This window comes from Panthera pardus, unplaced genomic scaffold (assembly GCF_024362965.1).
Source record: "Panthera pardus isolate Hobbes unplaced genomic scaffold, ASM2436296v1 HiC_scaffold_26, whole genome shotgun sequence".
Lineage (NCBI taxonomy): Eukaryota > Metazoa > Chordata > Mammalia > Carnivora > Felidae > Panthera > Panthera pardus.
In genome coordinates, this window is record NW_026526832.1 from 38,671,181 (window position 1) to 38,695,420 (window position 24,240).

Here is a 24,240-nt window from a genome sequence, read left to right on the forward strand (position 1 = left end):
GTGATGTATATGTTTGTGCGTGTATATATATGTGCAATTATTATACGATACCCTAATTCACTGTTAAACAGAAAAAAATTAACCATAGATAACTGTGTAAATAAATATGTGTCATTTTCAGGGCAACTGAGTCACCCGGAATACTAGATATGGACCGATGCTCTAAGAAATGAAGGTGTGAGCCAGGTGGTGAGACACATTACATCTCACTAATCACTTCCCTCCCTCCCAGTTTTACTAAAATTCAGGGAACAGGGGAAGGAACTACAGATGAATTTAGTCTTAATCGTTTTTTTAAACTTTGACCACCAAAATATGAAATGCACAATTTTAATATTGTACTAGCATACCTCTTTAGCATACCGTGAAATAAATGTCTAATTTTCTTTTCATTTGCCATACGATCCTTTCTAGCTTCTGACTGTTATTCTTTACAACATGGCTGATAAGTTGTTTTCATGGCATTTGTTCAGTTTTTCCTCCGTGCGTCATCTATTTTTGCCCCAACGATGGCTGTTCAGGTACGATGCTTCTCGTTTGTCGGGTATCTGTTCTTGGGATGATTGTGTCAAGGATGACTGTTCAGATGGTTCTCGTGTGTCGGGTGTCTGTTCTTGGGATGGCTGCCCCCAGGATGGCTGTTCGAGCAATTCTTGTTCTTCAGGCTTTTCTTCTGATCGTCCTGATGATGATTCTTCTCGTGATCGCTGTCCCGTTGGTGGTTGTCTTTGGTCTTCTATTTTCACTGGGGTTTCTCGTAGTACAGGTGTGTTTTTTCCCTCTAGAAGGTCATATGGTTCTTTTTCTCCAGTAAACAAAAATAAAACAAAATCACCAATAAACGTAGTAGCCATCTAAATCAAGTGAAATAAATCATAAAATAACAAACATAGCTACTACATCATCAATTTCATATCGATAGTGATAATATTAATAAAAATAATTCTCACATGGGCTATTACACGTCCAAGGTGCTTTACGTACATTATCACTTTTATTCTCACTTGGAAATAGAATCTTAAATAAGCATAAAATAGGTAGGATGTGCTAGAATCGGAGAAGGTCAAGAGAAGCCAGTATAAATGATGTGCTAATATTAATTAAATAGATGTAATCCACCAGTTGTTTAAAAATTGATAAACCACAGGAAAGACTCTTGTGTTTTCACTAACATAAAAAAGGCACTTTTAGTAAAATCAGAAAGGACGAATCAGAGTCCAGGAGAATCCAAAACCACTGTCTTTCTCCAGAAGAGGCAGCAACACATGAAAACAACCTATGGAAGCAGGAAGATTATGAGGTACTTGGGAATCTGTCACTTGCCAAACCATATTCGTCGGTGATGGTACCATCTGTTCCTACGGCGAAACGTGCCATTGGGCACAGGGAATCAACGCTGCTCCTGCACACTGCAAACACCACTGCTGTACCTGCGGAATGGCGTCTTCAGCGAGAGGCCTCCCGGAACCTCCGAGAAGGCAGGAGTGTCAGCAGACGTGCTTACCTGTTGCCTTCCCCCAAAACCTGTTCTTTCTCTCCTTCACGGAAGCAAGACCCAGGCCCCAGCCCAGAACCTCCAACTTCACCCTTGCCCCTCATATCCAACCTGTGGCCAAGTTTGGTCAATATGGTCAAATTCACAAATCTTCCTGCAAAGTCCCTTCCCTGCGGCCCAGTCCCGTCTGGGCCCCCGTCACCTCCCGGGACGCTGTCCCTTCCCTGTGGCCCAGTTCCGTCCGGGCCTCCGTCACCTCCTGGGATGCTGTCCCTTCTCTGCGATCCGGGCCCCCGTCACCTCCCGGAATGCTGTCCTTTCCCTGTGGCCCGGTCCCGTCCGGGCCCCCGTCACCTCCCGGGACGCTGTCCCTTCCCTGCGGCCCAGTCCCGTCCGGGCCCCCGTCACCTCCCGGGACGCTGTCCCTTCCCTGTGGCCCGGTCCCGTCCGGGCCCCCGTCACCTCCCGGAATGCTGTCCCTTCCCTGCGGCCCAGTCCCGTCCAGGCCTCTGTCACCTCCCGGGACGCTGTCCCTTCTCTGCAGTCCGGGCCCCCGTCACCTCCCGGGACGCTGTCCCTTCCCTGCGGCCCAGTCCCATCTGGGCCCCCGTCACCTCCCGGAATGCTGTCCCTTCCCTGCGGCCCAGTTCCATCCAGGCCTCCGTCACCTCCCAGGACGCTGTACCTTCCCTGCGGCCCAGTCCCCTCCAGGCCTCCGTCACCTCCCAGGACGCTGTCCCTTCCCTGCGGCCCAGTCCCGTCCGGGCCTCCACCACAGAATATTGTGAATGAAGGTAACACTGTCACCTTGCCCTTCTCCCCTGATGGCCACATCATTATCTTAAACATCAATGCGATGATGTCACCCACCTGCTCTGACACATGAAGCCCCAGACCCTCAGAATGACACATCAGGCTGTGGCGGTGATGCCAGGGGCCGCCAGGCCGGCTCCCCTCCCCCATCCCTGGGGCGGAGCCACCAAAGACCCCTCCAGACCGCAGCCTCCACGCGGGGCCAGACGCCCATTCTGACCAAAGGGCCGTGAGACGAGATGCCCGCCGCTCTGGGCTGAGGAGGCGACGGCCTGAGGCAGCCTCCTCCCCGCCTCCTCCCCGCGCAAACCCCACCGTCACCTGTGGGGGACGGTGACGCGCCCAAACCGAGGCCCCCGCGTCACCGCTGGGGGGAGACACCCAGGGGAGCCTCCAGGCCTCGCTACACTTCACGCGATCCAGAGAGAATCTCTGTGTAAAGTCCCCGACACTCCGCCCTCATGGGTCCCAGCCTACCCGGTAGGACCTAAAACCGACCTGAAATGGACACGCGCCTCCCGCCCCCACCGGTGCCGCGCACGCGCCTGTGGGGACCGCAGACCCCCGCACCTGCCGCGTGCGGCCACCGCTGCGCCCGTGGCACCTGCGGGCCCTTCTCCGCGGCGCCCGCTTGGCGGCTCCCCACGGACCGTCCACACCCCACCCGAGCCGCCCTCTCTCCTTCACGGCACCACCTGGAAGTCCCTGCAGCCCCTCCCCGGCCCAGACAGGCCCGTGTTCTCCTTCAGGGACCTTCCACGGCACCCACACAACCTCCGCTTATGCATCCGCCCCCAAGCCCGGTATCAGTGAGCTTCTCGGGCACAGCAACTCCGAGCCTCACTCGCATGCACCCTCGGCGCCCAGCAAGTACCCAGCGCAGAACCGGCAGCTCCTCTGGGAGCCCTGCCCCGCAGCCCCCACCCCCCCACCCCCGACCTCAACAGTAATACTGGACGAGTCGCCTTCCCCTTTCTGGGTTTCAGTTCTTCCCTTCTTGAAAAATTGGGGTAAAAGTCTGAATCTTAAAAATGTAGGATTATGGAGACCAGCGAATGGAAGCAGACAGGGAGCTGTTACAATCGACGGATACGTGATACGATAGTCACCGTGATCACATGCACGTTTAAACAGCAAAGGCGGGGTGGGGGACTAAGACGCACACGACTGTGTGTCGAAGGAAAGGCAGAGGCGGCGAGGGCCGGCGCCGGGCCGGCCGCGCTTTGCAAACCCCGGGAGCCATGCAGGCTCAGAAGCTCGGCGTCCTCCCGTGGGCGCCCTCCTGCGGGTGGGTGCGATCCCCGCTCACAGTCCACCGCCCCCACTGGTCGCCAAGAGGCTGCCTCCCCCTCTTTGTTCTCCGGCACCCAGCTCAACCCCACAGGCCGAAGATACTCAGAAAATGTTCGATAAATGAAAGAGGGCAATAAAGAATGAATGCACCAGCCATCCCCTAGCCCTGCACACAAGGCAATCCTAAAAGCAGAGAAAATTAGAACGTGCAAGGTTAAAAATAGAACGAAGATATCAAAGCATGTTTACGGGTAATGTATTACAATAAAATGTAATATAAAATTACATTAAATATTAATGTAACATAAAATACTATATGCGTTATGTTAATATATAATAAAACGTGATTTCAAAACGCCCTGAGCTCTCCTTGCCTCTCAAGTGCAATCGCCGGTGGGATATTGCTAGTGTCACATACGCGTGCTGTATTTTCCTTCAGGACTGAACCCCCGATCCAAGAGACCTCTAATAACGGCTACAAATGGGTCACTTAGGGGCACGTATTCACTTATTGGTCTGAAGTCTCCTGTCTGAAACCCGTACTTCGTGTTACAAGTTTCAGGAGCTTTATTTTTTCTCTTCCCTACTTTTTTTTTTTTTTTTTTTACCAACTATCACGAGGGTACGCAGTGAAATATTAAAGCAATTCCACGAACTGTGAGCTGACAGACAGCGCCACCCTATGGTGACGCCCAAACCTCCACTTGTCAAGTCACCTCGAAACCGAGCCATGTAAAATGCAGCTTAGAGGGGTCCCTGCTTAGTCAGGAAGGAGTAAGTCGTTTGTTCACAGCCACGTAATCCAAGCGGAAGGCTGCCTGTAAACAGATGGCCGTGGATGGCCAGGTCAGGCTGGGGCAACGCATAAAGCGACCTGCTTCGGACATTTTCAAAAGGGAAAACTCACAAATGGACAAAGGGAGCCCAGAGCAGCCATCCGCACGGGTCATACACACCCCGTAAGCGATCATCGATAATTCACTCTCTTACCAGGAAACGGAACCACTTTTTTATTCTCACTGAGGGTCCTGAGAGATGATAAAAAGAGAGAAACATCCAGATATTAATCAACGGACCAACGGGTTTACATATTACGAGATTTAGATGTAAGAGCTAAAAGAATTGCTGGAATATTCCCATGGTGACTGGCTTTGAGAGAATTTAGAGCCAATTTCAGTAAAAGGATAATCGCGCGTTATTAGGCAGGAAGTCATGCCAACACTACGTAAATTGTAGTTTCTGAGATTACAGGGCAACTGGCAAAATTGTGATCTTATTTTTCTTCCTCTGAGGAAAAAAGGCCTTTAGTGACGGCGTTCTTTGCTCTTCAACTGTTTCCTCATGCGGTTTCATCGAGGGCAGTCGGGGGCATAGGTGGTGTTTCCCTGGCTCCACACGAGATTTAGGAGGTAACAGAGTCTCTCCCGTTACACCAAGTAAACCGTAAAATGCAGGCGTTGGGTGCACCCTCCGAACAACCAGAAAATGTAAACCAGCTCGACTTACACAGCAGCTGTTTTTCAAAAACCCCAGGAGTAAATAGCAATAAAAATAGAACACTCGGTCTAAAATGAAAAACGCTAAAAGTAGACACGTATGACTTATGTCAACGCTTGCAAGGTATAACATGCTAATCCACGCGGTACGACGTCAATGAAGGCAATCCAGCTTCTGCGGATCTGCCCCATTTAACATCTTATCTGGCAATTTTGCGTTGGCTTCGGGGATTGGGAGGTTTGTGCCGTCTCTGCCGATTCACGCACGTAGCATGAAAATATCTGTTCCATTATAGATGCGTGCTTCTAAGTGTAGCTCTGTGTCAAGGTTTCCACTGGCGTGAGTAACACAGAAATACCTTTGCTAATAAGCGCTTCAGTCAGCTTGAACTCCGGGGCCAGACAGCTAGACTGAAGGCCTGACATCTTGGCGAGCAGGATGAAAAAGATATACAAGAGCAGCTGGGGTTGCTGACAGCCACTGGAGGAAGAAATTCGAGAAGCTGTTACAAGATTTGATTGGAGAGATTAAACTGCCAACAGCAGCAGCTGGGGAGTCTGAAAACCGGGGCAGAGGAGAGTGAACGAGAACCAGGACTTTCAGGAGAAGGCTGGTTGCGACGACATCGCAGGCGGTCAGAGACCACCGGGAACCAGACGCGCCACGACAGCTGGATGAGTTCACAAAGACCCCCACCTTCGTCCACAAAGAACTCCTTCACTCGTCTGCTTTACTGCATAATGTGACTTGAGTGTGCCGTGCGTAGAGTCGTCAGCGCTTGCCTTGAAGACTCCTGTCCGCTTGCACTTAGCTTAGTGACTGCCGGAATACACGGCAGCTGCTGGTTGTGAATTAAGATGTCAGGCTCAAATTGGTGAAAATAAATCCAGCGTTTGGGTTTAAGGTATAATTCACTCGCGACAAGTTGGAAGCCCAGAGTTAGGTAGCATTTAACTTTCATATTCTGTAACGATTACCTAGCCGTCTGATTTCTCTGTGGGCTGGAATGTTTTCGAATAAAGTAGCAAAGGCATTTTCCAAGTCCTTAGAGGGAATTACAAGTTAAATCAAAAAATAGTTTGAATTCACGGCGTCTCCGATAGTGGCTTGAAGGACGCGTCTCCCCCTGGCGACCCGGAATAACAAACAGGTTAGCCTAATGAGCCCGCCTGCAGCCAATATAGACATTTTTACTCTTAAAATAATTTTAATTTTCAGTATTCAAATGTGCTTATGATAGAAAATTGGGAAAGCAGAGCAAAGCCCCCCAAAATGGAAATAAATTGAAGTCACAGACCCGCCACCCTCTGTTAGAAGTTGTAATCCACGCCAAGGGTGGCAATGGGGAATAAGAAATTGTCTGATTTTGTAGCCTTGGGATAAACTTCCAGAGGCGATTTTGCTGGCTCAGAGGTACAGAAGCTTCAAAGTGCCCCGCAGAAGAGATTACCCAAGTCATACCCTCCTGAGGACACAGTCTCCCCCGCAGTGTCCCCAGGTGGTGGCGGCTGTCTCTCCCGCATGCTTGGAGGAGGGGACGGGTCCTCCTCACTCCTCACTGCCATTTCTAGACCTTCAGCCCTTCCTCCTCCCTCTTCATAGCCCATGTCATCAGACTCTTCCTCCCACCCATGTTCCTTGGAGTGGCCATGGCCCTCCCTTCCTGACCCCCCGGCCCGCAGCCCCTCTCTCCCCCTAACAGAGCCCCCGTCACTGTCCTTGGGGATCTCAGCGGCCACTCGAGACACACCTTCCAGTGTTGGCCTCTCAGCTCTATAGCCCCATCCCATCCAGCGACCCTGTTTTCTATCCTTCTCCTGAGACCACACCTTGGGCCTCGTCTTTCCCACACAGGGTAACGACCCGTGTCAACTTCACTCTCCAATCCTGACAGAGCTCCAATCCTCTCTTCACCCAGCTTCACCTGGTGTTAACATCTTACACAACCAAGGTACGTTTATAAAAACTAAAATCAACAGTAAGACAACGCTGCTTCACTACAGACTTGATTTGGAATTCACCAGTGTTTCCATTCATATCCCTTTGCTGTCCCGGGATCCAGTCCTCAATAGCACCTTGCAGTCAGTCCCCGCGTCTCCTAGTCTCCTCCAAACTGTCACAGCTTCTCGGTCCTTCCTTATTTTCCACGACCGTGACACTTTTCTTGAAGAGTACCGGTTGGGTATTCTGTAGAATGTCCCTCAGTTTGGTGTAGCTGATGTTTTATCAGGAATAGACTGGAGTCATGGCTTTGGAGGAACACTACTATTCTACTACACTGCTAGAGAGAAGCAGAGCCCTTCTCACCGCCTCATAGCAAGACATCTAGTACATTATTTATCACTGATGGTATTAACCTTGACCCCTCAGGCCGGTGCTGCCTGCCAGATGTCTCCACTCTAAAATTTTCCCATGTTTTCTTTCAAAGATTGAAAACCAAGGACTTTGTCCTTACCTTTTATTTCACAGCTAAAAAAGAAGACCCGGGTGGTGACGGGAGTGGAACCTCCTCAGAAGAGAAATTGCAGGGGAAATGGGGAGACTGGATCTTTTGGGTCCCTTCCTAGACTAAATTCCAGCCATGTTGTAAGCTACTTATTCTTTTCTTCCTACCGATGAATACGTGTCACCATCTCGTTTGAAAGAAACCACGACACATATGCCACAGGCCTTATTCCTGTGAAATTTGCCAAGAAATTCAAGCAAAGTATATGGTGCAGGCAGGGGAGATGCGTTCCTGGACCGCGCAGGGATATTAAGGGTTTCATCCCGAGCATCCGCTTGGTGCACAGAGACCGGAAGATGCCACCCAAAGGACCAGTCGAAATCAGGTGTGCGGAGACGGCTGGCAACCAAGTCAAGATCCCGATGACGGTGAGTCGCAGCAGGAAGGGGCCCCTCGGCCAGGCCGGGAGACGCAGGTGCCTCCACACAACACATGCATGCAGAGCTACAGAGCTCGGGGAAGCTCCCAGGGATGAGAGCGCACGATGAAGAATTGCCCTACGTCTGTTTACAGTTTAGAGTTTTCGATACACCTTCACGTCACTTTTCTCATTGAATATCACAACAGGGCCGCGTGCCCTCGATTCCGTAGATGAGCAAAATAACGTTCAAAGAGTCTGAGTTACTCGCTCGGATGCCGCGGGTACCAGGGGCAGGGCGGGCGCCCGACCCCAGCGTGCTCCGTCCGGCACGCCTCCCCCTGCGCCCATGGCCGACGAAGCGATTAAGGTTCATCTGAATGCTCACTTCCTCTGGTTAACACTTTGCTTCTCCTTATCAATTCCCAAATATTTTAAAAATAATTTTTAGGTCGTTACATATTAATGTTCTCTTATCAGTTTCAATCTATGCCATGACCGCTTCTCCAAGATCATCTTGGAGAAGCAATGTCAACAAACAGAAGGAAGGACACCCTGTTTTCGTGGCCCTCAGGAAGACAGGGAAATGGCCCCTCTCCCTGCACCCCTGTGTATAAGGCACAGTCTCCCATCGCTAATGGAGAAAGGCGCCATACAAATTCAACTTGTTTTATGAACACCAAGACATCTCTATGAACTTGGAAGATCATTTAATCAGCTAAGGTTACGTATCCTACAAAACCGGAGAGGGGCTTCCTATTCAGGCATGCCTTGTGTCACTGTTGCAACTTTCCTTTATTGCACTTTGCAGACGCTGGGGTGTTGTTCGTTTGTTTGTTTTCAAATTGAGGGTTTGTGGCTACTCTGAGTCAAGCATGTCTGGTGACATCACTGTTCCAACAGCACTGGCTCACTCCATGTCTCCGCATCACATCTGGGTAATTCTTTCAATATTTCAGACTTTTTCGTTACTGTCACATGTGTGATGGTGATCTGTGGTTATGACTCACTGAAAGCTCAGAGGATAGCATTTTTAGCAATAAAGTATTTCTTGAAGTATCTACACTGTTTTTTTTTTTAGACATAACGCCACGGCACGCTTAAGAGGCCCCAGTGTGGTGTAGACGTAACTTTTACACACAGTAGGAAACCAAAACCTTCATCTGACTTGCTGTATTGCAGAATTCACTTTAGTGGAGTATTTGCTTTATTGCAGTGGTCTGGACCCAAACCACAGTATCTCCTAAGAATGACTGTCGACCAAATACCAGATGGGAATCGAGTTCTGCTAGCCCAAGAAGGAGGGGTCTTAGATTCTCAGAATCAACTTAGGTTTAGCGGTAAGGAAAGCATCTAAGGAGAAAAAAGTATAGTGAACACTTTTCTCTAGGATTACTTGGACCTAGTCCTGTCTGAAGGCAAAGACTGGGTTCAAAACTCAAGCAACCCCCGGTGAATGAGCGTCAGTCCCGCCGCACAGCCCAAGGGACCACTGAGCTCTCGTCCCCCATGGCAGCTGTCCCCACGGCCACCCTCCCGGGCCCTCCAGGCAGCCTCAGCACAGGCAGCACCATGGAGGGACGGGGCGGCTTCTCTGCACACGCTCGTCAGCCGAGAAGAGCCGTCAGAAGGAGCCGAACCACACTCCGATTTCACAGTTCAGCCCGACTCAAACCCAACCGAAAGGGAGCACCTCCTCTTAACCAATTCCACCCGCCTCTTTCTGGGGCCCCTGGGGCCAATCCGAGTTGACACAGCAGGTCCGGAGTTACCTCCAGATGCCTGGTGCTCAGTCCCCTGCGCACCATGTTGTGGAACTAAGCGTCATTTCATACTTGCGTAAAAGATCACAGGACATCACTAAATGAATGTGCCAAAAAATGAAACCTCTCAAGCAACAGCACTCATAACGTACAGAATGGAAAGACATGGCACCCGTGGAGTTGCTGCCTACCAAACATCTCAGACCGCACAGAAGCACGTAGACGCGCCGACGGGTAAACGGGGAAGCCCAAATCAGGGGCCAAACACCAAGCCAACCGCTTGCTTCTCTCTCAGTCTTCCTTATCCTTGGTCAAATAAGATGTGTATTCAGTGGAATCATTTTCTGCTTGGTTAGCATCCTCCCCTACAGACCAGGGCTGGCCTCACAGGCCTGCTCGGCCTTACCGTCAGAGCCCCGTCACTTCCTTCCCACCCCCTTCCCAAGAGTCAGCTCGTTCTAAGATGGCCTCCAAGCACAAAGGAAGCTGGGCGCCACTGAACTTCACACTATGGGGTAGATAACTGGCAACAGCTCCTGGAGCAGAGGGCTTCTCCGCTGGCCACCCACAGGAAGAGAGAAAAGCGAGGAAGGACCCACTGAGGGGTGGGGAGATGGGAAGGGCTGTGAGGGCTGCGCGGGGTCGCTCTGATCAAAGTCATAAAACAGCAGCCTGGTTCAGGCAAGTCAGTCCCCTGGCTTTACCCAAGGATAGTGAAATGAAACTTTAAAAATAAGTCATCGTGATTCATTTTTCCAGGGCAGGGTAGGGTACCATCACAAGTCAAAGGAGGCTGTGAAATTAGGCCACGTTTAAGAAAAGCCCAGAAAGTCACAGTGTACTTTTGAACCAAAAATGTGTCGATCCAAAAGGCAAGCCGGTCCCAGGGTACGTGCTCTCTGCGGTTTGGGAGGCCCTTCCCGCCTGCTGGTCCCACCGTCCCCACCAACCGCCAGTGGCTCTTTGAATGACAATCCATAAGTTACGACTGTATCTTAAATGATTCCTAAGTTTCCAGACTGACTAAAATCATAGGAAGAAAAAAAAAGACACGCAAGGAAGCCTCCAGAGAGCGTGAGAGTCTGGCCTGGCCACGCGTCACCCGGTGGCTGCCGAACTTCGGCACACGGGGGAGCGCCCGGCGAGGGGCCCCGTCTCACCGAGGCTGCGAGAGCAGGTGTCTGAGCCAGGCACCCGGGCGCTGAGCGGTGCTGTGCTCATTCCCTGACTGCCCCTGGAGCTGTGAGCACTTTGAAGCAAAGTAACAAGGCTGAAAAACCACAGTGGAAAGACACCGGTCTTTTTTTTCGGATTCTTTTGTTCCTTCACTTTGAATATCCCTCTACTTCCCAATTCTCAAAACAAGCAAAGATAACAGCAACAGAACACAGCCCAAAATGACTCCCAGTGAGATAAAACAAATGAGATTATTATCACCTTGAATTAAACTCAGGGACTTCAGACGGCCTCATTCCCCCAGAAAAACGAAACGTGCAAACTCTGACAAAATGCAGGCAGGCACTGCGCTGTTCTGGGAGCAAGGGTTAGAACCGGCCAGAAGTCCAAGACTTCGTGCACCTGCTTGCACGGGAGTCGATAGGACGGACGGCCACTAACAGCCACAAGCACTCGGTGGGAAAGGTGACATTTTTTCAGTGAGGTATGAAATGGGCTCATTGCCTTCTCCCAAATAAGTCACAATTTCTGGTGGCCTCAGATTGGCTGATTAACTCCAACAGCCCTGTGTAACGTACTCGGGTGAAAAACCGCCCAGAGACCTTAAAGCTGTTGTTGAACCACACATCTATTGAGTGGAGCCCAAAGGTAACCTGGTCACTTGGAAACAAACTGGAGGGGTCATAAAATCACTCAAAGCCACCTCATCAGGTGATCCGGGGCTGGCATCAGGGGTAAACCCACCGCAGACCAGAGCCAGTTCCCTGGGGGAGCTGGCCCACCCAGCACGGTGCCTCATCGGCTATGGGTGGGGGGGAGGGGGGAGGTAGAGGGAGGAGAAATGGGTTTGCTTGAATTTCTGCTGTTTCTTCTGTCACCTGTGTCACCGAGGACAAGACAGCTAGTCATTCTGTTCTCTGTGAAATGAGGATTGTCACCTGGCAAGGGGATTGAAATGAAAATAAAAAGGAAAAGGAAATGTCTATGAAGGTATTTTGGAATCTGTGCATAATTTTAAAGCGCCGTTAAAGCAGATGGTTCAATATACATTTCATATACTTAAGGCTCAATAAACGCCTGCAGCACTTAATAGGGTTTTTTTTTAAAGTACTCAAGACCTTGACCGCAGGGGAAGGGCACAGGAGGGGCTGGCAGCGGGAGACAGGTTAGGTGTTGCTCACTGAGACTTCTCCCTGTCATGAACTGTCACCTGAAGAGCATCCTTCAAATAAACAGCAAATAACAAGGGTGCCTGGGCGGCTCAGGCGGTTGAGTGTCCGATTTCGGTCCGATTTCGATCTCACGATTCATGGGTTCAAGCCCGGCGTCGGACTCCGTGCTGACAGCTCAGAGCCTGAAGCCTGCTTCCGATTCTGTGTCTCCCTCTCTCTCTGCTCCCCCACTCATCCTCTTTCTCCCTCCCTCCCTCTCTCTCTCTCAAAAATAAACATTAAAAAATTTTTTTAATTCAAATAACAAAAAGAGACACAGTGGCTCAGACCCATATTCCACACCCGAAGGGACGCTTGGGCCTGACTTACGAGGGGCGCCCCGGGGGTTCCCTTCTGGTCACCAGGTGGCGATCTGGGGCCCTCGTGGATGCTACACCTTCCAGTTTTAGCATCTGGGAGATAACCATTTTCTCTTCCAAACAAAACAAGACAAAATTCCCCCATTATCTTGTTGGCACTCATCATACTCAATATGATTTTTCTCTTAAGTTATCAAAAACCATAGAAACTCAAATGGTAGCCATTCCTGAACATTCAGGGGAGTTTCTGTTTTCCCGACATCCAATAGGAATTGTTGTTGAGAGATTTCAATCGTGGAAATACAAACAATTATAATGAAAATGTATTAATCTTTATTTTTTAGGTTTATTTGTTTATTTTGAGAGAGAGGGCCCACACACAAGCAGGGGAGCGGCAGAGAGAGAGGGAGAGAGAGAATCCAAATCAGGCTCCACACTGTCAGCACGGAGCCCCACATGGGGCTGGAACCCACGAACCGTGAGGTCATGATCTGAGCCGAAATCAGGAGTCAGTTGCCTAACTGACCGAGCCCCCCAGGCGGCCCTATAATGAAAATTTTAAATTGAACTCCCAAACAGAATAAGGTAGAATGGGTTCCAAGCCAGCCTGTGTCCCTCACTGATTTTGCTCCCAGCCTACAGACGGGAAGTCGTATAGAAAGTCAGCTGACACGAAGAACCTCACTACCGTCATGGAGCCTGAAAACCACCGACGCTCCTACGGTCCAGCCTTGCTGGTCCCCAGACACCGCCCCCTCTGTTCCATAGTGGCTCTACCGAACACGAGCCCGGTGCTCTCCACCTCCACACCTTGAACCTTCAAGGCTCTCGTGAGAGCTAGTTTATGTTAAAAATGGGTAATGCTAAGAGAAGTCAGCCAGTGAGATGGGATGGTGACAGCCGGCCCACCAGACCAGGGGGTTTGGGCTCCCCTACTCCCTACGAGCCAGCAGAGCTCCCTCCGGCCTCCCCTGCAGTCGACACCCCTCTGTCTCCCTGCAGGGGGAGCGATGCTTGGGTCCTTCCACGTGGGTCCACGGAAGGAACGGGGGAAACAGACAATGCTAGGTAATCCCTACCGCGAGGTACCCTCAGAAGGCGTTCCTGTCTCAGGAACTGGGATCGCCACACTTTAAAGGAACAAAGGGCTGCAGGTGGTTTGTTTTGGGGACTAAATTACACCCAGAGAGCACAGTAGTTACTGATAAAGATCCGAGGCACAATCCGTGGCTGTGGAATGAACTGCCCACAGATCCGAGACCTTCAGATCCCAGAAGGCACACCGTCGGAGTCCTGCTACATCACAATTCAGAAACGGGAAATGACACGTGACCTTTTGGAAAGGACCATTACCCACTCTATGCCTCGGTTTCCTCATCCGGAAAATACCCAGTTTACATGACGAAAAGACAAGTAGTTAATACGTCCGTAGGATTTTTACACTTTGCAAAGCATTTCCCAAGCATTATGTCATTTCATACAGTAATATATCATTTCCCACTCTCCATGGCTAGCATGTTACATCAGGAAGTCTTATACATCAAACTACTTTCAAAAACACAAATCTAAAAAATTATGATTATAAATAAACAGCTATGAAAAAAATTAGGAAACAATTTAAAATTTGGTGATGTTATTGGGTTTTGGGGGGGCAGAAGGAAATGGTGGGCAAGAAGTAAGACCTATCGAATATCTTCTGCATATTTTAAGTATATTTCAAGAGACAAATTTGACTAGCCGTTTACAACAGGATCATACAAGTACCCGCACCCATGGCCGAATTTCTACAGAATACACACATTGCGATTTCTTCCACATCTACGTGACATACCTTTTTCCTTTGTGCTGTGTCTTAAGGAAAACCTTTTCTTAAAAGACATTCGTGAATTGTCTTCCTGAAATAGAAACCATCAGTGTTAGCTGAAACTTTTCTCTCTGAGCTATAAACAGAGGTCCTCAGGAGCAGAACACTCAGCTACAACCAAACCCTGGGAACTGAAGTTTGCAACAAAGGTTAGTCCCCTGGAGATATCAGCGCACTCAACAATGATTTGCCAAAACATGGCAGCCCGTGCTGGAAGGCCAGCTACCTTTCCACGAAATGGCAGGTGCACCTTTACTCTGGCCTTGCCTGCAAGTCCAGACGGAGACAAATGAAGCCCACGGATCACCACGGATGAGAAAATCTCCCCCCGTCTGACCTCAGGGTCCAGCCCCAGTCTGTTGGATTCTTCACTCAACAGTAGTTCAGGGACCAAGCTGGACACCGGGACCCACAGACCCAGCTCATACACGGATTCCTGTGGGTCACTCTAAGGTTTTCACCACCAATCACGTCCTCCCCAACACATCCCATATCAAAAATGAGCCAGCTGTTCTCTGGAATGTGAAGAACTGGAAAGAGAGTCTCTCCTATCCCAACAACAAGACAAAGTGAGATAATGTATGAAATTACAATTTTCTAGAAGTCATCAGAGAGTTGGGATCACGGGGAAACCAACTAGCCCAGAACTGAAGGACAGACAGATTCTGCCAGGGAGAGACGGGGCCTGAGTCCTGGCTTCCCTGGGGCAGAGCGTGGGAGGAAGACAGGGGTAAGAAGGTTTCAGGCTTGGATCAGAGTGGGTGCGGCAGGCCTGAGGGCACACAGCCAAGGCTCCCTGGACACATGACTGGTTCCACAGCAAGGGCAGGGAAAACAAGAGGGGCCTGGAGGCACTCGCAGTAACAGAAAAAAAGGAAGCTCTTAAACAGAACACGTCAAAGCAACGTGTCAAAGGGAGCTGGGAGCTGGGAGCCGGGCTGAAGGAATTACGGTCCAAAACAGGAACAATGAGAACGACAAATAATGCCACACTGGATTACAGCCCGAAGCAGAAAATAAATAGACAGGAATCCATCACAGTATGAATAAATGCTTGGATAAATAAATAACCAAATCGGAGATAAGAAGCAAATTTTCCTTGTGGGAGAACTCCGAAGAACAGATTCATAGACTAAGCTTTGCCTCCTGGAGGTGGTGGTGAATTCACTTTACTTCCTTTGGAGGTGAGACTTAGCAATTCACTTCCAACACCACAGAGTAGGAAAGGGATGAATGGTAAGTTGACAGAGGAGAATCTGACAAACACTAGGCCACTAAGGAATGAAGGTTGCCATTATTGGGGACATCACACGAGTGTCCCCAGTATGATACCAGGAGGCCACTTCACCTCTATGGCATTCTTTCTAAAACCCCAGCCTGATCGTGAGAAGGCACCACCGGGGGACACATTATGGGGCCTGCCTTAGCCTGATATCAAACCAAACAAAGCCTTCTCGAGAAAACGGCAGACTAATAACCTCAAAAACAGACACAAGGATCTTTCACACATATGACACATCCAATCTAACCATACATAAATAAAGATCTAAAATACATAAAGAAAAAAATGTATCAGGAACAGGTGGGACGCCAACATGGCGCAGCTGCTTAGGGAAAGTGTGTCGGTCTTTATTTAGCAAAGTTAAATATGCTCTTACCCCAAGACCCGGCAATCTCACTCCCGGGGATTTACCCCATCTGTGCGTCAACGACCAGAGCAGCTCTTTTTAAAACTGCAAAAATCTGGGAACAACCCAATGTCCTTGATCTGGTGAATGGACGAACGCACAACGCTGCATCTGTAGGATGGAATACCACTGAACGAAGAGGGACCGCTGGTTGGTACCTGCAAGACAGGTGAGCCCCGCAGAGGCCGCTTTCAGGCAGCAGGCTTGAGCCGTGGAGACCTGAGTAAAGTAGAAGGGCCCACGGTGACGGCCAGGCCGAAAGCCAACACGCTCAGCGGGCGACCCAGTTCGAAACAGCCATAGGTCCCAGCCGACCAATGGGCTACATACAACCAGGCCCGGGTACTAGGAAAGGAGCATTCCATACGTCCCCAAGCCTCCTCACTTTCCCCCCTTCACCAGAGCCCCCGCTCCCGACCACCGCCTCCTGGCAGACAGCCTCCCCTTTGCAGTCCCAATGCTGCTCCCTGATAGCACGTTTCAACAAACTTCTATCTCCCTTGTTCTGCCTCAGGTGAGTCCCCTCACAGCCCAGACCGCCGGCCACCGCCCGATCGGTTCACCCCACAAATCCCACACACATCACGGTAAGTGGAAAACACACTCCCAAGAGAACAAACCGCACACTTCTGTTCTGTGACTCTGTGCAAAAGGCAGGACCTCAGGACAGAAAACCCACGGGTGGTGGCCAAGTCATGTGGGAGGGGAGAAAGGACAGGTGGTCGACGACGAGGGACCGAGGGACAAGCGGGAGTGGGGGTGCTGATGTCCCCCACACTGGACTACGTTGCCAGTTACATGACTGCGTGTGTCCCCAACTCCTAGAACACCCCACTGGAAAGGCGAGGGTCACTGTACATAAATTACACCTCAGTCTCTACAAAGGAGAGAAAATGAGCCCAACAAAGGAAGAACGGTATGACGTAGAGACTCGGGTGATTCTTCCCGCCGATCGGAATCATAAAACCAAAGAAATCACTATGTCATTAAAAGCAGCTCTGAGTCCTTGGAAGAGCCAGGGCAGGACAGACGGAAGACGACTCTCTGTCCACTGGGGGCGGCGGTCCCCTGCGTCTGCTGCTTCTGGCTGCAGAAAATCACAGCTTTTCTGCCCGGGTTGGCAGAAGTTGGCCACTCGGAGCGGCCGAACACCTGGAAATTTAAGGACGCAATTCTGGAAGCGGGGAAGTTGAGGAAGGATGGAGATCCTTCGTCTGGGTGGAAAGCCTGCCGCGCTCTCTTGCTCGCCGCTAACTGTGTCCGTTTGTCAAAACCCCCGGATCGCCGTGGGTGTAAACTATACCTCAACAACACCGCTAAAAACAGATTCACTCTCGGAGGAAACGAACCTCAGGACAATACCTCTGGTGCTGGTGAGCCGAGCCTGCGAGAAGGGGTCCACACAGCCACCTTTACAATGGCAGAAGGAGCAGAGGACACGGGAATCCGGGGGCTCAGAGCACGCCCCCCGTGACCTGAGATCTAGAATGCCCAAAACAGCGCTTGACGTCATATGACGTCACAAGGCCACGTGTGCAAGTTCACGTGCTCTGCCCGCGGAAAGTGTGTCCCCCCTGGGAGTCCACTGGTGCAATTCCAGCAAGTTTCCCTCTGCCTCTTGCCCACGAGCTGGTCGGGAGCGAGCAAACAGACAACAGGAGGAGCTTCTATTGCCACAGAGAGAGAAGGCAGGGAAAACCATACAAAGTTCACAGGAGACCCCAGAAAGCACAGCGGGAGCCGCTTTGCGAACAGACAGAAGCCTGGGGGCTCGCTCCTCTCTGGAAACACCAAACGACACAGCAAAGGGATTTGCCGTGTGCAAAATGAAGGCTGGTTCATCAGGAGACAGGATTTTCAAAATGAAGAAATTGTGGCTTAACTACAGAGGCATCGCATAGAGGGAAAATCGCTTTTGCAAAACTCAGCATGGCTTAAAAATGAGAGATAAGTGAGATATTTCTAGATTTGCATTTGATCACTGTTCTCACTAAAACTGTTCAGTGCAGCCCGCAGCATCCCTGAAAGCGTGTGGTAAGCAATTCGTAAGTCCTCATACCGTCTCTAAGATTCAACACAAAAACTTATTTGCAAAAACCTAGTCACTTCCTTTAAAAATATCATAAATACATAAAATACAGAAACACATAAAACATTTCACAGAAGCACGGGGCTAGAAACACAAACCCAAAAGGACACATTCACTCTTCGCCACTCGTCAGGGTCTCTAGGAGCACACGCGTCACACCGCTCCGCGGCCCCTGCGTTACTCTGACCCGGTGCGTGCCTTTTCTGGCTTAACCCACCTGTAACTTCCACTCTCTCCTGCCCAAAATGCCTTCTGGAGACTAAGCAGAAAGAATAAAGGATACATCGCTAATCATCAGCTCTGCCTGTGACTTTGTGGGGTTGGAGTAGGGACATCTCACGTAGGCGAGGTGACTTGCCTTGATTGTCATCCATAGTATTGACAAGGAAAAAAATGTTAACTCGACACATGTCAGTGATTGCTTTGATCCCCACTTCAGTTCCTATTTCCAAGTTTTGAATAACAATCCAGTCTTCTTCAAATAGTCCCAGAAAGAAAACGTCACGAATAATTCAATAAAATTCCCTAAGAGACCAGAAGTGGGGGTAAAAGGTAACACCATGAAAATCTCACCAGAAAGGGCTCTTCAGCTGCAATTTCAGCCCAGGTAGAAAAGCACTCTGAAATTAGGCTGTTTTTTAAATGTCCGTCGTAACAATGAATCGCCCTCGCACATCGTGTGCATTCCTCCTCTTCTCTGGGATGAAGGAAAGGAGAGTTTTTAAACCAAATACTTACATTTGATACCAAAATTATTTCCTGGGAACACGGCAGGATTTTGGTAAATAGTGATGATAAGGTATTAACGATGGCCTCTTGGAAAAATCGAGTGCGAGCAAGATAAGAAAAAACGTAAGGCCACAGGACACACAAATCAATGTACAGAAGTCCACTGCATTTCTACACGCTAACAATGAAGCAGCAGAATGAGAAATTAAGAAAACAATCCCACTTACAACGGCACCAAAAAAATAATAAAACACCTAGGAATAAACCTAACTAAAGAGGTGAAAGGCCTGTACCCTGACAACTATAAAACACTGATGAGAGGTGTTGACGATGACACAGATGGAAAGATATTCCACACTCAGGGGTTAGAAGAACAAATATTATTAGAATGTCTATACTACCCAAAGCAATCTATAGATTTAATGTATGGCACTGGAACAAAAATAGACACATAGATGCGCAGAACAGATCGTATATGTGAGTTAGATAGAGAGCTCAGAAACAATCCCACAATTATATAGTTAATTAAATTTCAACGATAGGACACAGGACTATACAATGGGAAAAAGACAGTCTCTTCAACAAATGGTGCTGGGAAAGCTGCACGGCAACATGCAAAAGAATGAAACTGGACCACTTTCTTTCACCTACATGAAAATACACTCAAAATGGGTTAAAGACCAAAATGTGAGTCCTGAAACCATAAAAATCCTAGAAGAGAGCACAGGTAGTAATCTCTCTGCCCTCGGCCGCAGCAGCTTTTTTCTAGGTATGTCTCCTGAGGCAAGGGAAACTAAAGCAAAAATAAACTCCTGGGACTACATCAAAATAAAATCTTTTGCAAAGTGAAGGAAACAATCAACAAAACTAAATGACAACCTACTGAATGGGAGAAGATATTTGCAGATGGCATATCTGATAAAGGGTTAGTATCCAAAATATATAAAAAAAAAACTGATACAACTCAACACTCAAAAAACAAATAATCCAATTAAAAATGGGCAGAAGACACGAACAGACATTCCTCCAAAGAAGACTTATAAATGGCCAACAGACACATGAAAAGATGTTCAACATCACTGATCGTCGGGGAAATACAAATCAAAACCACACTGAGATGCCACCTCACACCTGTCAGAATGGCTAAAGTCAGCAACACAAGAAACAACAAATATTGTGAAGATGTGGGGGAAAAAGGAACCTTCGTGCACTGTTGGTGGGAATGCAAACTGGAGTAGCCACTCTGGAAAACAGTATGGCGGCTCCTCAAAAAGTTAAAAATAGAACTACCCTACGACCCAGCAATTGTACTACTGGACATTTATCCCCAAAATACAAAAACACATTCAAAGGGATACCTGCACCTCTATGTGTACTGCAGCATTATCTACAATAGCCAAATTATGGAACCAGCCCGAGTGTCCATTGATTGATGAATAAAGAAGTGGTATAATATATACAGTGGAATATTATTCAACCATAAAAAGAACGAAATCTTGAAACAACATGGATGGAGGTAGAGAATATATCGCTAAGTGAAATAGGCCAGTCAGAGAAAGACAGATACCGTATGATTTCACTCACATGCGGAATTTAAGAAGCAAAACAAATGAACAAAGGGGGAAAAGAGAGACAAACCAAAAAACAGACTCTTAAGTATGGAGAACAAACAGATGGTTACCAGAGGGGAGGTGGGGGGGAGGGGGAACGGGTGAAATTTTTAAAAACATTATTCACTGGGGAAATGGCAGGATTTCAGTAAATGTTAATGATAACAAAATCACTACGATCTCTTAGAAGAATCAAGAACAGGCAAGATAAGAAAATGTTTCCACAAAATGCACCTGCTTCTGCTGAGTCCCTCCCTCGCAGATTTGCTGTCATCCTCAAGGTGGAGTTTTTAAAAACCAGAAGCCAGGAAACAAAATAGGGGACAACACACGCAAGAGACTAGACGGGGGTCCTCAGTAAGTCAGGCGTGATGGAGGAAAAGGGGGCAGATGGCTCCTCTCGAAAGATGGGCAGAGATTTCAGCTGAAGAGACAGAAAATAAATGTCGATCCTCATTTCAAGGGTCTATTTCCCGAAAATGTGAAATGTTAGCCAACCACCAGTTACCTTTTGAGCACCTACTATGTGCCCTGGGTTCCGCCAGTCACTGCCGAGGGCTAGGGGGAAGGCAGGGTGTGCTCTTCACGGTCCTCCTGAGGGACTAATGAACAAATAGGAAGTGCATGCCCAGTGAGACAGCAAATAATGAAGGTATAATGTTAATAACCACATATACTAACCTTGTTCATACGGAGTAAGTCATACAGGATTTCAAAAACTACCAAAGGTTGGAGGGGTCAAAGGTGGTTTCACAAAAGTGGTCAGACTTGGGTAAGGACGATAACGGTTTGGGAAAGAGCAGTGACACAGTTAAACCGGAAGACATGGGCAGAGGCAAACAGAGTCAGGGGAACTGTGTGAAGCCAGGAGTTGACCCACGTCGACCAGCACTGAGGCAGCAGAGCCAGAGGGAAGACTCGGGGAACAGGGCATCGGAAAGGAGCACTGGCCAAGTGGTGCCCCTTCAAGGAAGAACAGAGGTGCCATTGACGGAGACACGAAGGAACTGAGCGGCATTCAGGACGTGTCTTATTTGAGGGGACATCTACGTGGAAATGAAGAGGCTCGCGAAAAATCACAACATCCTATGTGCTCTGAGGGTCTAGAAGAATTGAGGTCATCCAAGGTTCCATTAAGGACAAGGGACCAAAATGGCATTTGGAAACAGCAGGGGGACGGGGTGGGGGGGGAGGTCAGCACAACTGAAATGATCTCGGCCATCAGGGTAAACTCCCTGCGAGGGGAGCAGCAGAGAGAAGGGCCACAGCGACAGAACATGAGGTCTCTCTCGAGGGTGGGCCAAGACGGAGAAGCCAACAGGCTGCTAAGGACGGGAGAGTGTCAGGCCATGCAATGGAACGGAGGCTTTTGATGACCGAGGGGTTGATGGGCAGGGTCAAAATCAAAATCGAAGGATAGAGCAGGTGAGAAAGGATCGTCGAATCCACCCATCGCAGATGGGCAGCTATGGGGGACTGGGGTGGTGGCCGTGCCTCAAGGGGCCGCCAAGGAACCAGAGGGAGAAAGCGGAAGGATTTCGTGTGGACCGTTGGTGTGGCACGCCCAACACGGAAGCAGCCGCAGCAGACTTCACACGGAGCGATCCACATCGGTCTGTGCCCGACGGCCAGGACGACCTCTCAAAGCAGACACCTCTGCTGACTGGAGAGCAGGACAGACACGCACGCACGAGGGAGAGATCAATGACACAGGCAAGACAGACAGAAATTGTAGTGCGGCGGCCCTCGCAAGTGGAGGGATTGGGGAGAAGGATGGGGGATGGGCTCATTTAGGAAAGAAGGGGACGTCTCTTCCTGTGAGGCTTGAAGCAGCGGTCTGACCTACAGGCGACGTGGAGATACTGACCAAGAGGCGGTCCTAGACGTGTCTCCAGGCCCCAACGGCCACCCCTACCTTGCTCGCATCCAGAGGAGCCACACCTGACCCCCATCCCAGAATTCCGAAAATTACCAGAAGCCGCTGAGGGGTCCCCTTCTAGAAACACACGGGTTGCCTGAGATAGATGCTGCTGCCATGACAGCAGTCCGCTTGGAAAGGAGGAGAAAACTCAGTCCTCGGACGTACGGATGAAGCTCTCGACTAGATCCCTGTCACCCAGAAGACGCAAGTGGGCCCCCTGATCCTTCGAGGGCTTGAGGAAGAGCAAGCAAAACTGTGTGGACCACAAAGCAGGCTTCGTCTCCACAGCCTGCAGCCTTCCTGCAGGACGCAGGAGAGAAGCCATTCGTGTCGGATGACAAAGTCTCGTCCCACTGTGTCTGAACTTGGCAAAGAGCCTTGTGCAACTCAACGGGCTCCGAATGCAGAGCCCGACCTCCCGGGATATCTGGAATCGGCTTTAGACACGCGTACTGCAAGGGGGGAAATCAGCACGAATCACAGCATTGACAGAAGCAGAGATGTTTCCACTTACTCCCCAGTAACATGAAAGGACTGGGAAAGAATCTTTGCCAGGGGTGCTTTCTGCTCGGACGTTAGGATCCCAGAGACCCGGCATGTTCCAGGGACGGACCGCCCGGGCACGGAGCCAGCTGCTGGCCTGACGCAGCCCTACCGGTCAGGTGCAGGTGCTTGGGCTTCAGGACACACGTTGGGCCGGTGGCAACACAGAATGTTGAGGGAATTTCACACGGGCTTCTGATTCAGAGGGTGGAACCGAAGGACCTTTAGGAGCATTTCACTCCGCCCCAAATAGACACATGGTTTGTTCAAACTCGTGTGCATTCCGTGCCCGCGATATTTACCAATCTGTGAAACTTACGGCATTTCGACGTGAGGTACAACTTTCCTTTTTTGATTTATCGCAAGTTCCAAAAAGAGGCCTGCCTTTCCCCCACTCATTCTGTTTACAAGCAGAAAATGTGAATTTTATCTGTAGAACTTTTTTTTGCATTGCCACAGATTCTCCTCCCTCAATACCAGTGTAGACAAGCCACGATGATGAACAAATCCAGAGCTCACCTTGACCTGACCGACTCAGCATCGCACGGCCTCACGGACGGCGTCTCCGTGTGACCTCAAGAGCAGCCCTCGGCTCTGAGTTACAGGCACCTACTATTTCTCATCCCAGCTCTCCCTAGGGGAAAAGCTGCCGGGTTCACAGGACACGTGTGGAATCAAGAGACAAGGCCCCCGAACAACGTCACTGTCGATTCAAAGTGCCCGTGGGCTTTCCGGCTCCTTTCCTCTTCCTGCTTCTGATTTTCTTTTCTCCAACATACTCATGGGAGGAGATATTTTTTCCTCCAAAAGACGGCTGTCAATTTTGGGTAACTAAGTAACACATTCACCTAAAAGTACCTTCCTGGGGTGCGGTAGAGGCAGTCAGTTAAGGTTTCTCATTAAGCTTTCGCAGAAACGAGAATTTTAAATGCTCTTTCTGTGTCTGAACATTATATCTATGTCGCGTCTGTGTTTCACAAGCCTAACCTCCAGGTTGCTTGGTACCATCCCACACACTGTAAGTTGACCACTTAAGTTCTCATAATGAGACATAATTTATACACGTTAAAAGTTAGAGACGGCATCTCTATAACTCATGTGGAAAACCAAGTAAATATGAACAAAAAGCTTTCCTTTTGCGACTGCAGTGGCTTGTGCACATTTTGATAAAAAGCCGTCCTCCCGAGGCCAGCAGGAGAGAGGGGAGAAACTGGCCGCGATGCCCTCACTCCAGGTCTGGGCTCACAGCCGAGGGGACCACCTCGCTTAACGCAGGAAAACCCTCTCCCCGGCCCATTTCTTCTACGTAAGCATTACAAGTTGGGCACAAAGTTCTGTTAAATTCCTTGCTCTCACCCCACAGG

At 49.6% G+C, this 24,240-nt stretch overlaps 1 protein-coding gene across 4 annotated transcripts in view; it reads right to left on the reverse strand.

Annotated features, from left to right (window-relative positions):
• Positions 1-316: 316 nt before the first annotated feature.
• Positions 317-24,240, reverse strand: part of DCDC2C (doublecortin domain containing 2C) — an 85,180-nt gene continuing 61,256 nt past the window's right edge. For 2 of the 4 annotated variants that reach the window (XM_053891190.1, XM_019452962.2), the window contains 2 exons: positions 14,264-14,327; positions 317-805 (listed from right to left, as the gene is read on the reverse strand). In XM_053891190.1, coding sequence (XP_053747165.1) covers positions 489-805; positions 14,264-14,327 — 381 coding nt within the window. In that variant the 3' untranslated portion in view covers positions 317-488. The remainder of the gene's footprint in view (positions 806-14,263; positions 14,328-24,240) is intronic. The other 2 variants (XM_053891192.1, XM_053891191.1) reach the window with 1 other exon arrangement.